Raw genomic sequence first — 18,303 nt, forward strand, 5'->3', positions numbered from 1 at the left:
AGATGCTGCCAGATTTGCTGAGCTTTTCCAGCAACTTCTGTTTTTGTTCTTGATTTACAGCATCCACAGTTCTTTTGGATTTTAAAGCAGCCCGTTTTATTGGCACCACTTCCACAAACATTCAGTTACTGCATCAGTAGCAGCAGTGTGTACTATCTACAAGATGCATTGCAGAAATTCACCAAAGATCTTTAAACAGCACTTCCAAACCCATAACCAAATCCATTTTGAAGGAGAAGCGCAGCAAATACATAGGAACATACAAACCGCAAGTTCCCCTTCAGAACACTCACTTTGTAAATATATCATCATCCCCTCACTGTCACTGGGTCAAAATCTTGGAAGTCCCTCCCTAATGACATTGTGGGTATACCTACAGCACATGGATTGCAGCAGTTCAAGAAGGTGACTTAGTACCACCTTCTAGAGGGCATTAAGAGTGTACATGAAAACTTTCTTGTTCAATATGTGGATATACGTACGAGAGGAGGAGCAATACTAAACCTTCTGTTGGGAAATCAAGTGACTAAAGTGTCAGTGGGCAAGCACTTTGGGGTAAGTGGTCATAATTCTATTAGTTTTAAAGTAGTTATAGAAAAGGATAGAACTGCCCAAAGAGTTAAAGTTCTAAATTGCAGTAAGGCTAATTTTGACAGTATTAGACAGGAACTTTCAAAAGTTGATTGAAGGAAGCTATTTGCAGGTATAGGAACGGTTGGGAAGTGGGAGGCCTTTAAAAATGAGATAACAAGAGTTCAGAGACAGTATGTTCAGTGACAGGCAGGCGCCAAATCTCTGGCACCTTCTACTGCTCCCTCGATTATGACCCCACCTCTGATCACCAAGCCATCATCTCTCAGACCATCCATAACCTTATCACCTCAGGAGACCTCCCACCCACAGCCTCCAACCTTATCGTTCCCCAACCATGTACTGCCTGTTTCTATATCCTTCTCAAAATCCTCCAACCTTCTCTACTGTATCCGTTGCTCCCAATGTGGCCTCCTCTACATTGGTGAGACTAAGCGCAGACTCGGGGACCGTTTCATGGAGTATCTGCACTCTGTATGCGATAATTGACAACACCTTCCAGTCACTAACCATTTTAACTCCCTCTCCCACTCCCTTGATGACATGTCCATCCTGTGCCCCCTCCAGTGCCACAATGATGCCTCACGCAGTACCTCATATTCTGCCTCAGGAACCTACAGCCGATGGCCTGAACATAGAATTCATCAGTTTTAAAATCTCCCCACCCCCGGCCTCATCCCACGCCTTATTCCTGCCTCCTTGACCTGACACAACCTGTCCATGTTCTTCCTCACCTGTCCATCCCACCCTTCCCACTGACCAATCCCTACTACCCCCCACCTGCATCCACCTATCACTACCCCACCTATCTTCACCCAGCCCCACCCATCCTCCCTCTTGCCTCCTTGTCCTGACACAACCTGTCTATCTTTTCTCACACCTATCTGCCCTATCCTTCCCACTGACCAATCCCCACAAACCCCCTACCTGCATCCACCTATCACCATCCCACCACCGCCCAGCCCCACCCCTCCTTCTATTTATTTCCCAGCTCCCTTCACCTCTTCCCAGTTCTGAAGAAGGGTCCCGACCCGAAATGTCGACTGTCCTACTCCTCTGATGCTGTCTGACCTGCTGTGTTCCTCCAGCTCCACACTGTATTGACAGTATGTTCCTGTTAGCATGGAAGGCAAGGCTGGCAGGTCTAAGGTATGCTGAATGACTAGAGAAATTGAGGCCATGGTCAAGAAAAAGAAAGAAGCATATGTTAGGTACAGACAGATTCCCTAGAGGAGTATAAGGGCAGTAGGATTATACTTAGACTTATAGAATCTCTACAATATGGAAGCAGGCCATTCAGCCCATTGAGTCCAATTGACCCTCTGAAGAGCATCCCACCCTGTCCCTGTAACCCTGCATTTCCCATGGCTAATCCACCTAGCCTGCATATCCATAGACACTAAGGGCAATTTAGCACGGCCAATCCACCTAATCTGCACATAGAGCATAGAATGTAGAACAAAGAACAGTACAGTACAGGTCCTTCGGCCCACGATGTTGTGCTGACCTAATATCCTACTAAGATCAATCTACCCTGCATACCATACATTTTACTATCCTTCATGTGCCTATCCAAGAGTTGTTTAAAAGTCTCTAAAGTATCTGACTCCACTATCGCTGCCGGCAGCGCAGTCCACACGCCCACTACTCTCTGTGTGAAGAACCTACCTCTGACATCTCCGCTATACCTTCTTCCAGTCAGCTTAAAATTATGCCCCCTCGTAATAGTCATTTCCACCCTGGGAAAAATTCTCTGACTATTCACTCTATCTATGCCTGTCATCATCTTGTAAACCTCTATATTCGCTCCAATGAAAAAAGCCCTAGCTCCCTCAACCTTTCCTCATAAGACTTGCCCTCCAGTCCAGGCAGCATCCTGGTAAATCTCCTCTGCACCCTCTCTGAAGCTTCCACATCTTTCCTGTAATGAGGTGACCAGAACTGAACACAATATTCCAAGCGTGGTCTAACCAGAGTTTTATAGAGCTGCAGCATAACCTCACGGCTCTTAAACTCCATTCTCCTGCCAATGAAGGCCAACACACCATACGTCTTCTTTACAACCCTATCAACTTGGGTCGCAACTTTGAGGGATCTATTAATGTGGACCCCAAGATCCTTCTGTTCCTACACACTGCCGAAAATCCTGCCATTAACCCTGTATCTTTGGACTGTGGAAGGAAACCAGAGCATCAGTTGAGTTGTTTGCACGGTGTAAAAAAAAAACTCAAACTTTTTAACTTGAGCATAATATCTTATGTGAAGTCCACATTTTTAAACAGATCACTTCTTATTGAAGTGGGTCATCTTGCAACAAGCCCTGTTTGACATTTTCTACACACTTCAGCTATAGTTTTTGCATCATAACTCATTAGACCTGAGAGTTGAAAATGGCACAACAAGCAAGTAGTGAAGGCAACAAGATGTCCTCAGTGAATAGTGGGATCAGTAGTCTTTTGCTTTATCCAAAATATATGAATTAAAACCAAAAACAATGGATAGATACAGCAGGATCAGACAGCACAGGGTCAGAAAGAATGATATTTCTTGCAATTCTGGTAGTTAATAACATGTGCTCAGGCTGTGTGTGCGATCTGTTCTCTTCCTGGTTCGTGTTTCACAAATTGAAAAATTCTATGATAGCAACTGTACTCCATTTTCCACCGTCCTCCGTCTAATGCTTTAAGGGTCCAGTAGCATGATCAGCTTCTCCCACCAAGGCCTGATCATCCAGACACATTCTGCAACCAGGCAGCTGTTTAAAAAAACTGCATGGTGTTCAATACAACCTTTCAATACCTGGGATGGGAGAGGAACAAAACAGAATTTGTCTCTTTTTTAAATAAAAATTAGGAGGGAATTCAGGCGGGGATAAAGGAAACATGAGATAGCTTCGGCAAATAGAGTTAAAGAGAATCCGAAGAGATTCTTTAATTACATTAAGGGCAAAAGAGTAACTAAGGAGAGAATAGGACCCTTAAAGATTTACGTGTGGAACCACAGGAGCTGGATGAGATATTAAACGAATACAGTTGGTTCTGCTATAACACGTGTTCTAGCTCCATGAATTGGCTGTAACATGACTGACGAATAGGGAAACTCTATTTTTAAAACGTGAACTTGAGTTAGCTATAATGCAGTTCCATTGGTGCGCGGAAGAGTATGTGTTGACATCACATAATCGTTTTGCGGGCTTTGGCCTGAGCATGCGCACTGTTAGCGCTGAAAGAGTCTCTGTGCTGGCATCACATGATTGTTTTGCGGGTTTTGTACTGAATACGTGCAATGTTAGCGCTGAAAGAGTCTCTGTGTCAGCATCATGTGATCATTTTGCAAACTTTGTTGTGAAGTGCTTTCTGTGAGAAGTACAGAATTCCAGGCTTGAAGGTGGCAAAGGATTGTATGATTGTGCTGCTGGGTGCCAATGCCAGTGAAGACTTAAAGCTTAAGCCTGTGGTGGTGTACCACTCTGCCAACCCACAAGCCTTGAAAGGTTACCTTAAATCTACTCTAGGCGTTTACTTTTGGTCAAGCAAAAGAGGTTGGATGCTGGGGAAAATTTTTTCTGACCTTATTGTTGATGTTTTGGAAGTTGTTTTTAGGAAGTATTGCAGGAAAGATAATTTGGATTTCAAGTTTCTCCTCACCCTGATTAAAGCGCCAAGCCATCCTCCCACCATTGGTGAGCTTTCTGAAAATATCAAAATATTATTTCTACCCTCAAACACAATCTCTCTCCTTCAACCCATGGACTGCAATAGCAGCTTCTAAAGCTTATTATTTAAGGTGCACATTTAAGAGGTTTATTGCAGCCACTCAGGGGGATAAGGACAGTGCTCTTCAATTTTGGAAGAGATTTAACATCAAGAATACAATTGACGCTATAATGTAGGCCTGGGATGATGTCAGTAAGGACTGCTTGCACGGAGTTGGCGGAAGCTTCTCCCAGATTTTTTTTCAAGATTTTAAAGGCTTTAATCCATCAGAGGAGCTCCCAAGAACCAAAGAACATTGTGTTGATCTTGCAAAACAAGTTGGATTTGAAGGAGTCGAGAGTGAGGATGTTGAAGAGCTGCTTGAGTCCCACGGTGAAGACCTCTCTACAGCTGATCTACAACATCTTGTCACTGAGGGGGAAGTAGAAGCTGGAGATGAAGTAGTAGTCCAGGATAGAGCACCATGAAAGTTTTCCATTTCTATTTTGTCTTCTATCCTGAGGGTAATTGAGAAGCAGTTTCAGCTCTTAGAGAACAACAATTATCAGCAGGGTAGCTGTTCGTGGAATAACATCTTATTTGGCACCCTATGAACAGCTTCTTCATGAAAGAAGGAAAAAGGCAAAGCAGCGAAAACTGGATGTTTTTTATAAGCCAACCCTCAAGAAACAGTCAGAAGACAATGAACCGTAGCCATCCACTTCTGGATTAACAATTTTTTTGTCCTAACCCTGCAAGCACAACTGCATCTGAAGGTGATGGTGGTGATGATGATGACCCTCAGCCCCAGATATTAATAACAGAGCAACCTCAAAACCACCTCTCCCATCAAGTCATTTTTTCAAGGTAAGGTTATAAATTTACTTTTATTTCAGTATTAAATATGAATTCAGCATTTATTCAAACTATACTATCCTTTGGGTTAGGCTTTTGAGTGATTTTTTGAGTGATTTTGACTGACATTTTTTGGTGGTCTGCCCCTTACCCCGTTCTTCCCATAGGTCCTATTATTTCTGTTGTGCAGGAACACAACTGTCACATTACAGCAGAACCGACTGTATTTTGCATCAGTATTTAATGTGGAGAAGGACATGGAAACTAGAGTATTTGGGACAATAAATAGTGATGTCTTGAAAAGAGTTCATATTACAGAAGAGGAGGTGCTGGAGTCTTAAAACACATAAAGGTAGTTAAGCCCCTGGGACCTGATCAGGTGTTTTCTAGAACTTTGTGTGAAACTCAAGAAGACATTGCTGGGCCCCTTGTTGAGATACTTGTATCATTGACAGCGATGCATGAGGTGCCAGAAGACTGGAGGGTGGCTAATGTGGTGCCATTGGGAACTAAAAGTCAGTGAGCCTTACGTCACTGGTGGGTAAGTGGTAAGTTGTTGGAGGGAATCCTGAGTGACAGGATTTAGATGCATTTGGAAAGGCAAGGACTGATTACAGATAGCCAACATGACTTTGTTCATGGGTAATTGAGTCTCACTAACTTGATTTAGTTTTTTGAAGAGGTGACAAAGAAGATTGATGAAGGCAGAGCTGTGGACATTGTCTATATGGACTTTAGCGAAGCATTCAACAAGGTTCCACCTGGTAGACTAGTTAATAGGGTTAAAACCCATGGGATCGGGGGAATTAGCCATTTGGGTACAAAACTGGCTTGAGGGTAGGAGAAGGAGGGTGGTGGTGGAGGGTTGCTTTTTGACTGGAAGCCTGTGACCAACAGTGTGCCACAAGGGTTGGCCTTGCTTCTCATCATTTATATAAATGATTTGAATGTGAATATATATGAATAATAAAGAGGCATAGTTAGTTAGTTTGTAAATGGCACCAAAATAGGTGGTGTAGTGGACTGTGAAGAAAGGTATCACAGAGTGGCAGTTGAAGTTTAATTTAAATAAATATATGGTGTTATATTTTGTTAAGGCAAACCACGGCAGGACTTATACAGTTAATGGTAGGGCCTTAGAGAGTGCTGCCAAACAAAGAGACCTAGGTTTGCAGGTACATAGATCCTTGAAAGTGGAGTCGCAGGTAGACAGGGTGGTGAAGGTGATGTTTGGCATGCTTATCATAACATTTGAGTATAGGAGTTGGGATGTCGTGTTGCGGCTGTCCAGGACATTGGTGAGGCCGCTTTTAGAATACTGTGTACAATTCTGGTCAACCTTTTATGGGAAGGATAATGAACTTGAGAGGGTGCAGAAAAGATTTACAAGGATGTTGCTGGGACTGGAGGATTTGAGTTATAGAGACAGGCTGAATAGGCTGGGGCTATTTTCCCTGGAGCATTGGAGGCTGAGGAGTGACCTAATAGAGTTTCAAAAAGTCATGAGGAGCATGGACAGGATGAATAGCCAACGCCTTTTTCCTAGGGTGTGGGAGCTCAAAACTATAGGGCATAGGTTTAAGACGAGAAGAATAAGATTTAAAAAAGGACCTGAGGGGCCACTTCCAAGCAGAGCGCGATGCATGTACTGAATGTGTTGCCAGAGGACGTGTTAGAGGCAGGTCCAATTACAACATTTAAAAGGCATTTGGATGGGTACATGAATAGGAAGGGTTTAGAGGGATATGGTGAAATGCTGGAAAATGGGACTAGGTCAGATTGGAATGTCTGGTTGGCACAGAAGAGTTGAACCAAAGGGTCTGTTTCCTTTCTGTGTGACTCGATGATTCTATAAATAGTGATGGGCAATAAATGCTGGCCAGCTAGCAATGCCCATGTCCCACAAGTGAATAAAACAAAATCAGAAGTGCAAGACATGCATCACAATTCCACTTTAATATAATAATATTGTAATGTCCAGAAGGTATGAAGGGAAATTATAATTTTTCTTTTTTGTGTAACGCTATATTCTCTTCATGATTCTCCTGTTTATTTAAAAAAAACGAATGTTCAACACTGCCAGACTGTTAAGATGGTTGATATTTACAGAATTAGCTGGAACTTTGTGCAACTTTATTAAACAGTTCTTTAACTTATTGAGATTTGACCTACTATTTATGATGACAATAAGCTGCCAAGAGACATGCTGATTTCTAAGAAAACCAACGAAGAAATTGTTAAAACATATACGATTCTTAGGAAATATGACAGGGTTGATATTGGAAAGGCTGTTTCCCCTTTTGGGGTAATCTCGGACCAGACGGTATCAATTCAGATTATGCTGTTACCCACTTAAGATAGAGATGAGGAAGTACTTCTTCTATCAGGCCAGTGAATTTGTGGAATTCTTTAATATAGAGACTGTGTCATTAGCTATATTCAAGACTGAGAGAGACCGGGTTTTAAGCAGTAACAGCATCAAGGTTTATATGGAAGAAGCAAAAAAGTGGAGTTGAGGATTATCAGATTAGCTATGATCTGTTTGAATGGTGGAACAGATTTGTTAGGATAATGGCCCACATCTGCACCTGTGTCTCATGACCTTATGGAATTACAAATTACTACTGTCCAATCCCAAAATGGTAATAGAATTCCAGTTGGCCAATGAATGGACCGTGAGCATCCTTTCAACCACAACAGCCGTTTTGACAAGGGTGATCAATGTACCTTGTTTCTCTGATGGCTAAATAGAAACCACTCCATCACTAACTGGAATCTGCACTTGCTGAACTATTTAAGCATAGTGTTGAGTTCTGACTTCAATAGCTGACAACATCAGGAGCAGAGCAACTCCAAGCCAAAGCAGCTTCTAGGCCTTCGCTGTCCGGAAAAAAAAAATGCTTCAACATCAGATATTGACTCAATGGACTCTTAAGTCATGTAAATTAATTCCAACGTTTTGATTTTTAAGAAATTTAGAGTTTTTAACTTAGTTCCTTCTTCCATTCTACTGTTTGTATGCCTGACTGTGTGAATGGGGGTAGTGAACCAAGTCACTGCATTTTTGATTTTTTTGTTAAATAAGCCCTATCCTTGATTTCATTTTAAGGGATTTTGCTGTGGTTTTATTTCTAAGATTGAAACTCAAAAACAACCTGTGTTTGGGAACATCCTTTGGCATACCTCAGTAAGTGATGGGATAGAAAGAGAAAGGTGTAAACAATCGAATACATTGCTGACAGGGGCTTAAGAAAGGAAAAGTAGTACTAATTTATGTTCATCCCAACTCCCCCTTTGTCTGTAACAGTATCCTAATTGTTAGTGGGTTAAAATTATGAAGTCATACAACACCGAAGAAAGTAATTTGTACCATTGTAATGGTAAAATTGTCCTAGTCCAAGCGAACCATGGGGCAGATCTCTGGGTGGTAACCTGAGGGTCTCCACGCCCCAGGTGATGTGCGAAACTGTACCAGTACTTGTCCTGGCTCTTTAAAAGAGCCGTTAACAAGCCCATTGTGGACCTGGATAAGCACTGTCAGACTGGAGCTGTCCTGCACAGTTCCTGACATTTGCCCTGGACATGGCAGATAGGGAAATTGGTAACAAGCTTCGTAGGCAGGGTCCTGTAGGTTCTGCTGGAAGGGGTGGCAGCGACATGGGACATTGTCTTCCAGTAGGACCAGCAGCATCGTCATCATCATCATCGGTGGTCAATAACAGACAAGAATGACTTTCTTCCATTCTCAGGGTGAGTCTGTAGGTAGCTGTACAGACCACAGGCTCTTTTACACTTGAGGCAGAAGGTGGTTGCGGGAAGAGGTGGGTGAGGCATTGAAGTGACAGTCCACGCCCTATGATGTTTTTGCCTACCCTCCTCTTTTCCCCACTGGCAAGTCTTGAGATACTTGAAGCCTTCCAGGCTGCACCTCCTCCAGTTTGGAACGTCTTGGGCCAGCGATTCCCAGGTATCTGTGGGAATGCTGCACTTTACCAGTGCGGGTATCACTGAAGCACTTCCTCTGACCACCTGGGGCTTGCCTGCTGTTTTGGAGCTGGGGGTAGAGCACCTGCTTGGGGAGCCTTGTGTCGGTTATGTGGGCGTAATGCCTAGCCCATCAAGGGTGGACTGCATAGCATCTGCAATGGAGACAACACCACCAGACAATGCCAGCCTGCTCCAAGGTTACCTCCTGGATTAAAGCCATCTGAAGAAAGAGAACTAGAGGCAGAAGGCATCCTCCGTTCAATACTCTGCGAGGGTAGATTCCACCATCTTCTCTCCAATACCTCATACTCACTCTTTCTCTGTTTCTGCACCCACCTCCCACCGTGGCTCATGTGCTACAATTCTCATGAATGCCTGCTAACCTTCCCCTCTCGCTCTCACCAATCCCAACTTGTGACACTATTAACACTAGGAACATAGAATCAGGAGCAGACTGATACAGAAGGTAACGTCGCATGGGTTCAGAGGTGAGTTTGCAAGATGGATAAAAATCTGGCTCGATCCTAGAAGAGAGAGGGTAGCAGTGGAAGGGTGCATTTCCGAATGATTTGAGGGAAACTGTAACTGGTTTGATGAGTAAGTTTGTGGATGACACAAAGGTTGGTGTAATTGCAGATAGTGATGAGGGCCGTCAGAGGATACAGCAGGATATAGATCAGTTGGTGACTTGGGTAGAAATATGGCAGATGGAGTTTAATCCAGAAAAATGTGACATAGTGCATATCGGAAGGTTTAATCCAAATGGAAAATATACAGTAAATGGCAGAACCCTTAAGAATACTGATAGGCAGAGAGATCTGGGTGTACAGGTATACAGGTCACCGAAAGTGGGTACACAGGTCACTGAAAGTGGGTACACAGGTCACTGAAAGTGGCAACGCAGGTGGAGAAGGTCGTCAACAAGGCATACGGCATGCTTGCCTTCATCTGCCAGGACATTGAGTTTAAAAATTGGCAGGTAATGTTGCAGCTTTATACAACCTTAGTTCGGCTGCATTTGGAATATTGTGTTCAATTCTGGTCGCCACGCTACCAGAAGGATATAGTGGCTTTGGAGAGAGTACAGTCCGGTATGGAGGGTATTAGCTATGAGGAGAGGTTGGAGAAACCTGGGTTTTTCCTCACTGGAACAATGGAGATTGAGGAGTGACCTGATAGAGGTCTACAAGATTATGAAGGACGTGGACAGTCAGAAGCTTTTTCCCAGGGTGGAAGAATCAGTTACCAGAGTCCATAGGTTTAAGGTGTGAGGGGCAAGGTTTAAAGGTGATGTATGAGGAAGGTTTGTTACACAGAGGATTGTGGGTGCCTTGAACTTGCTCCCTGGGGAGATAGTGGAAGCAGATACGATAGTGTCTTTTAAAGGGTGTCTTGATAAATACATGAATAGGATGAGAATAGAGGGATACCGTCCCTGGAAGGGTCGGGGATTTTAATTGTGACGGGCAGCATGTCGGTGCAGGCTTGGAGGGCCGAAGGGCCTGTTCCTTTGCTGTAATTTTCTTTGTTCTTTGTTCTTTGAGTATGCTCTTCAGCCCCTTGAGCATATTCATTCCGTGAGATCATGGCTGATCTATGGCTAACTTGATATATCTGCCTTCGGCCTGTATTCGTTAATATCTTTGCTTAACAAAAATTTATCTATCTCAGATTTAACACTAACAACTGATCTTACGTCCAGTGCCATTTGTGGAAGAAAGTTCCAAACCACTACCACCCTTTGTGTGTAGAAGTGTTTCCTAATATTTCTTCCGAATGGTCTGGCCCTAATTCTCAGGTTATGACCGCTAGTTCTGGAATCTCCAATCGGTGGACGTCGTTTATCCTTATCTATCCTGTCTGTTTCTGTCAATATCTTGACGACCTCAGCCAGAATACTCCTTAACTTTCTAAATTCTAGAGAAAACAAGCTTAATTTGTATAATCTCCTCTCATAACTGAATTGCTGAAGTATAGATGTTATTCTTGTAAACCTATGTCGTACTCCCTTCAAGATCACTATGTCCTTCCTAAGGTAAGGTCCCCAGATTGGCTCACAGTACTTCCAAGTGGGCCTAACCAAAGTTTTATGTAACTTCAGCATAAATTCTGTATTCTTGTATTCCAAATCCTCTAGACATAAAGCCAGTATCCATTAGCATACTTGATCGTTTCTGCACCTGTTTGTGACAGTTTAAAGATCCATGCCGCTGAACTCCCAAGTCTGTTTGGACATCCACTGGATTTAACTTCATACCATCTAGAAGGTAACCTGATCTATCCTTTTTCAGTCCAAAATGGAATACCTCACACTTGCTTACATACATTGAACCGATCTGCCACAGTTTTGCCCATTCTCTTAATTTATCATTACCTGTCCTCTCTGTGGCCTACTCATTCACTCGAGTTGGCTGTCACTACCCCGTACCAAAAGTAAAAACTGTGGAACTACTTTCATCTTCTGTAATACCTGCTTCTCTCTCTCATTCAGGAGAAAAATAGCCCGCAATAGGGCAGAAAGACACAAGATGGATTGTGGGCTGTCAGCATTCAGCTCCTGACCCCATATGAGAAGAGAACTCTGATTCCGACCATGAGTAGGCTGTGGACTGGTATTGGAAACTGCTCTTGACTTATTGTGCTGGGACCCCTAAGTGAAGACTGTCCGACTTCACCAAGGGCTGCTGACAATTGTAATGAGCTTCCTGGCATTGTGTCTGCTCTAAATGGCAAGGCAAAACAGCATTAATATGTAAGCAGAGATATGAGATTCCAGGTAGGCTCAGTGCATTTGAGGGCTGTGATAGTGGAAGACCTGGAGATGTGGCCTGATCCAGTACATGAGCTGTGTGTGTGTTCCTGAGCGCACAGTGTCCCTGCTGTGGCATTTCATTGATCGTTACTACTGCAGAAGCATCTGTAAATGCATCAGAGATGTGCCATGAGGGTTCTTAGAGTCTGGCACATGTTGGATGCCAGTGTCCTTGGATCTGGGATGTATGTGGCCGGTGCTCATGGAGTCTGCCCTGAAATGTTGGTGCCTGGTTTACAAAACCTGGAGGTTATTCAGAGTGAGAGATGAGCTGAATCAGCCAGGAGCTTGCTCTGGTTTCCTTGCTGCAGTTTCCTGCTGCTGTTTCCTGAATTCGAGCTTCTTTGGCAGAATTTGGTGAGATGTCGAAGTATTACTGAGTTGAGTTTGCCTTAACAAGGCATTTAATAAGCGATAATCATCGTCAGTTGGCAATTTACCTTTGTCTAGCAAGAATTTTGCCATGAGTTGCTCCACATTTGTTATCCAATTCTGCCACTTACTTTGCATAATCCACATTGCTGAGACCCCCATAAAATTCCACTAATTGTTTTTCTCTCTCCGCAGATATCATCTGGTACACTAATGTCCTTTAGGAAAGAAAGCTGTTTGTCTTGACCTGATCTAGCCTCCATGTGACTCCAGACCCAAAACAATGTGGTTGACTCCTAACTGCCCTCTGGGCAATTAGGATGGGAAATAAATGCTGGTCTAGCCAGTGAGGCCCACATCCTGTGAATTTTAAAAAATGCAGCCTGGCTGCCTGAGTATTTCCAGCATTTTCTGTTTTCATTTCAAATTGTGAGCATCTACAATACTTTCCTTTAAAATACAATAATGAAATTGGCTGTGGATGCTGGATGAAGCATATACAGTGGGTCAACATCAAGTAGCTAGATGGTAATGTAGGAAAAGGAGCTAAACTGTACAAGTGGGACTGAGTTGGCGCTGAAGTTTAAGAATATGTACTGAGAATCTGAGGTTTCACAAGATGAGCAACAATTCAGCAAAAAGACCTAAAGCATTGCATATTATTGTCATATTTTCCAAACTAACTATGTACCATGGCTTCATGATATATTATAAAGATTTAATATTTTCCTTTATCCTACAAAGGGGCATATATTTTAATAACTGCCCTGAAAGGGTGACCTGAATTCATGTTGCATCCTCATGGCTTATCACATGATATTAGTTCAGGGGCACGGCAGGGAAGCAGGGCCCGAGAACTAACTCAGGTGATACGGGAATTGAACCTGTGCTGTTGGTTCCACCACACTGTAGCCATCCAACCAAGCTAAGTTAACTGTCAGTAATCACATTATGGAAATTGAGAAGTCAGTAAACTATCTTCTTAAAAAAAAAACAATTTTTGTTTGCAGAAGTGGTAAATAGTTATTTACTCCATATGCACGCCCAAGATATTTTCTAATTTTCTTGCCAAGAGAAAAATAACAAGCAGTGTGCATTGGATGTAAGTAGTCAGAAGTCACTAATCAATGATTTGCTTTTTGCCAATAATTATAAAATTTTCACCATCCCCTAAGTCATCCCATTTTTTCTATAATTCTAATGGAATTTTTAGTTAACATTTGATGTTACAGAAAACATCTGTAAGATCCTAGTTCAAGTGGAAGAATGATGGTAGTGCTTGCAACCTTTTTGGTTCCGAACTAAATATACTTCTTCCCATTGGCTTCATTTGGACCTTTATTAACATTTAGTATTAAAATAATATACGGGTGATGATTGCAAGTGGTCTTAATGTACTTGGGTTAAAACACTAACTTTCTTCTCATCTGTACAGGTAACTCCCATGGACATAGTAATGGGTGAACGACTCTTCGGAATTTTGGCACGTGTAGCTGCTTCAGATCTCCCTCAGCCTCGCTTGCTTTCATTATTGGGAGAAATCAAGTAAGAGCTAAAATATAATGATAGATTAGTTAAACAATAAATTCATGCATATTCAATCTGTCCATTCCTATATTTGTAAAAAAAAGTGTTCACCTTTATTCTGAACGTAATTGCCAAAGTGCTTAATGGGGTGGATTAGAGAAAGTTGTGCTGTGTCAGAAATATCTTGGTGGAAGCACACTCACTTCTGTGTGAAAGGTTATGGATCATATCCATTCCATAGATTTGAACACAAACTCCAGACTGGTGCATCCAGTGCTATACTGAGGGACCACTGTATTACTGAAAATGATACCTTTCATATTGAAACATAGGGCACACTTGTCCTTTCTGGTTGACGTAGGAGCTCCCGCAGTAATCTTGGAGAAAAGCCAGTTAATTCTCCCCTCACTGAATTGGATGAATGATAAGTATTCATACAATATGGTAATGAGTTTGAAGAAGAATCGTACTAGACTTGAAGTGACATATAGGATCCTGAGCTTTATGAACAGAAGTTTGGACCACCTGTGTAAAGCAATGGTTTGACCTCAACTGGGCAGTTTCCTAATTCTTATCTTTGCACGTTACAAAGCATGTGAACGCTTTAGAACGTAAAAAGGATTTGCAAGAAAGATTACAGCAATGAAGAACTGACTGCATGGATTGATTTGTGAAATTAGGATTTAATCCTTTCAGAAGAAAAGGTTGAGAGAAGATTTGCTAGAGGCTCATAATCATGAGTAGCTATGGTGGTCTCTTCTATGAAGATCATATGGTAGGTAGGAAGAAACCTATTCCCTTAATGGATGGAACAGTGAGGTAAGGAGCAGGATGTCTAGAGGGGATGTGAGGAAAAATGTTTTCATCCAGATGGTGGTAGGAATGTGGAACTCGCTGCCTGTAATGGTGTTAGAGGCAAAAACCCTCATAACATTTTAGTAGTGTTTAGATATGCACTTGTGATGACAAGGCATACAAGGCTTTGGGCAAGTTCTGAAAAATGAAAATTAAATAGTTAGGTAGTTGTTTTTGACCAGCATGGATGTAATGGGCTGAAGAACTTCTTTCTGTGCTATAGATTCTATGACTTTATGTTCTCATTGGTTCAGGATTGAGGATTGAAGGATCCTGACTTATTGTGAATGGCAAAAGAATCAAAGGTGGCCTGAGGAAAATCCTCTACTCGGCCAATGGCTAGGATCTTATTAGAGATAGTATCTGATCCAAGGAAGAAGCATACAGATTGGCCAAGAAAAATAATATGTCTCAGGATTGGAAGCAGTTTACAATTCAGCAAAGAAGGTCCAAGGGGTTGACTAAGAAGAGGAAAATGCAGTACGAAAGTAAGCTTGCAGAGAATATAAAGACTGACACTAAGAGTTTCTATAGGTACGTGAAGAGAAAGAGATTGGTGAAGACAAATATAGGTCCCCTCCAGACAGAAAAGAGGAAATGGATAACAGGGAACAAAGAAATGGCTGAGCAACTGAATACATGCTTTAATTCTGTCTTCACAAAAAACGACACAAATCAGATACTAGAAATGTTGGATAATGCAGGATTTAGTGAAGAATTAAGGGAGATCAATATTTGAAGGAAAATGGTGCTGGGAAAATTAATGGGATTGAAGATGGATAAATCCCCAGGGCCTGAAAATCTAAATTCTAGAGTACTTAAGGAAGTGGCTCTAGAAATAGTAGATGCATTAGTGGGCATCTTCCAGGATTCTATAGACTCTGGAACAGTCCCTGCAGATTGGAGGGTAGCTAATGTCACTCCAATATTCAAAAAGGGAGGTAGAGAGAATGCAGGGAATTATAGACCAGTAAGCCTAACATCGGTAATGGGGAAAATTCTCAAATCCATTATCAAGGACTTGACAGCGGAGCATTTAGAAAGCACTGGCAAGATCAGACAGAATCTGGATGGATTTATGAAGGGGAAATCATGCTTGACAAATCTGTTGGAATTCTATGAAGATGTAACGAGTAGAGTTGACAAAGGAGAGCCAGTTGATGTGGTATATTTGGACTTCCAGAAAGTGTTTGATGAAGTCCCATATAAGAGATTATTGTGCAAGATTAAAGCACATGGGATTGGGGGAGGTGTATTGAGATGGATAGAAAACCGGTTGACAGAAAGGAAACAAAGAGTGGGGACTAATGGATCCTTTTCAAATTGACAAGCAGTCACTAGTGAGGTATTAATGATTTTGATGAAGAAACAAAATGTAACATCTCAAAGTTTGCAGATGATACCAAGTTGGGTAGGAGGGTGAACTGTGATGAGGATGCAGAGATTCTTAAGTGCGATCTAGACAGGTTGGGTGAGTGGTTAATTCAATGGCAGATGCAAGTATAATTTGGATAAATGTGAAGTTATGCACTTTGGAAGCAAAAACAAGAAGACCGATTACTACCTGAATGGCTGTAAATTGGGAGAGGGGAGCGTGCAACGGGACCTGGGTGTCCTTGTGCACCAGTTGCTGACGGTAAGCATGCAGGTGCAGTTTGCGGTAAAGCAGGGAAGTGGCATATTGGCTTTCTTTGTGAAAGGTTTTGAGTACAAGAGCAGGGATGTGTTGTTGCAATTATACAGCACGTTGGTGAGACTAAACCTGGAATATTGTGGAGGGAGGGATCAAATGGGGAGAAAGCAGGATTAGGGTGCTGAATTAGACAATCAAGGTCTTTTTTGCGGGCAGAACATGGATGTTCTGAAAAGTGGTCACCCAGTCTACGCTTTGTTTCTTCAATGTAGAGGAGACCACATGAAGGTCAGCATGCTAAATGTTTTCTTCACTACCCTGTCTACCTGTGATGCCGCTTTCAACAAACTATGTACTTGTGCTCCTAGGTCCCTCTGTTCCGCAACGCTCCTCGGTATCTTGCCATTTACTATAAAGTCCTACCATGGTTTGACTTTCCAAAGTGCAACACCTCACACTTATTTGTGTTGACTTGCATTTGCCAATTCTCAGCCCACTTCCCCATCTGATCAAGATCCCTCTGTAATTTTTGATAATCTTCCTCGCTATGAACAATGCCTCCTAATTATGTGTCATCTGCAAACTTACTAATCATGCCTTATACAGTCACATCCAGATCACTTACGTAAATAACAAAGGTCCCAGCACCAAACCCTGTGGCACACCACGAGTTACACGCCTCCAGTCCGAGAAACAACCTTCAACCATCACTTTGAGCCAATTTTGAATCCAATTAGCTAGGGCTCCCTGGATCCAGTGTGACTTAATTTTCATGACTGGCATGCGGGGCCTTGTCAAAGGCCTTACTAAAGTCCATAGAGACAACATCCACTGCCCTATCATCATCTATACTCTTGGTTATGTCTTCTAAAAACTCTAAAAGATTTGTCAGACATGACTTCCCGCACACAAATCCATGCTGACTATCTCTAATCAGACCTTGACTATCCAAATGTTGGTTGATCCTGTCCCTCAGTTTCCACTCCAATAACTTACCTACCATTGATGTCAGGCTCACTGGCCTGTTGTTCCCTGGCTTGCCTTTGCTACCTTTCATAGACAATTGAACAATATTAGCCACCCTCCAGTCTTCTGGAACTTAACCAGTGGCTAAAGATGAAGCAAAAATCTCTGTAAGGGCCTGTGTAATTTCATAGAATCCCTACAGTGTGGAAACAGGCCCTACAGCCCAACAAGTCCACACTGACCCTCACAGCATCCCACCCAGTCCCACCCCCCTATAACCCACCTAATCTATACATCCCTGAACACTACGGGCTATTTAGAATGACCAATCCACCTAGCCTGCACATCGTTGGACTGTGGGTGGAAACTGGAGCACCCAGAGGAAACCCATGCAGACATGGGGAGAACATGCAAACTCCGCACAGACAGTCACCCGAGGGTGAACCCGGATCCCTGACGCTGTGAGCCACCATGCCGCCCCTAACTTCGCCTCCCATAATGTCTGAGGATGGATTTGATCAGGCTCAGGGGATTTATCCACCTTAATTCATTTTAAGGCTGCAAAGACCTCTGCTAATATGCATGCAGTCCAAAACATCCCCACTTGTTTCCCTTATTTCCTTAGCATCCATGATTCTCTCCTCAGTAAACGCTGAGGAGAAATATTCGTTAAAAATCTCCCCCATCTCCTTTGGCTCCATACATTGATGGCCATGCTGATCTTTAAGAGGACCTATTCTTTCCCTAACCACCCTTTTACTCTTAATATAGCCATAGCGACTCTTGTGATTATTTTGAACCTTATCTGCCAGATCCACCTCATACCCTCTTCTTGCTCTTCTGACTTCCCGCTTAAGTGTGCTCTGACCCTTTTTATAGTCATCTGGAGATTCACTTGGGCCTGATAGCTTAAACCTAATGTATGCCTTCTTTATTTCCCTGACCAGTGCCTCAATATCCCACGTCAGGGATCCCTAAACCTGTCAGCTTTTCCCTTCACCCTAACAGAG

The 18,303-nt window shown here is 42.6% G+C and overlaps 1 protein-coding gene across 2 annotated transcripts in view; it reads left to right on the plus strand.

Annotated features, from left to right (window-relative positions):
* Window positions 1-18,303, plus strand: part of LOC109912244 (leucine-rich repeat-containing protein 49) — a 167,092-nt gene that overhangs the window by 112,650 nt on the left and 36,139 nt on the right. For both annotated transcript variants that reach the window (XM_048617282.1, XM_048617283.1), the window contains exon 16: window positions 13,748-13,857. In XM_048617282.1, coding sequence (XP_048473239.1) covers window positions 13,748-13,857 — 110 coding nt within the window. The remainder of the gene's footprint in view (window positions 1-13,747; window positions 13,858-18,303) is intronic.

This window comes from Rhincodon typus, chromosome 36 (genome assembly GCF_021869965.1).
Source record: "Rhincodon typus isolate 14 chromosome 36, sRhiTyp1.1, whole genome shotgun sequence".
In the NCBI taxonomy this organism is placed as follows: Eukaryota; Metazoa; Chordata; class Chondrichthyes; order Orectolobiformes; family Rhincodontidae; genus Rhincodon; species Rhincodon typus.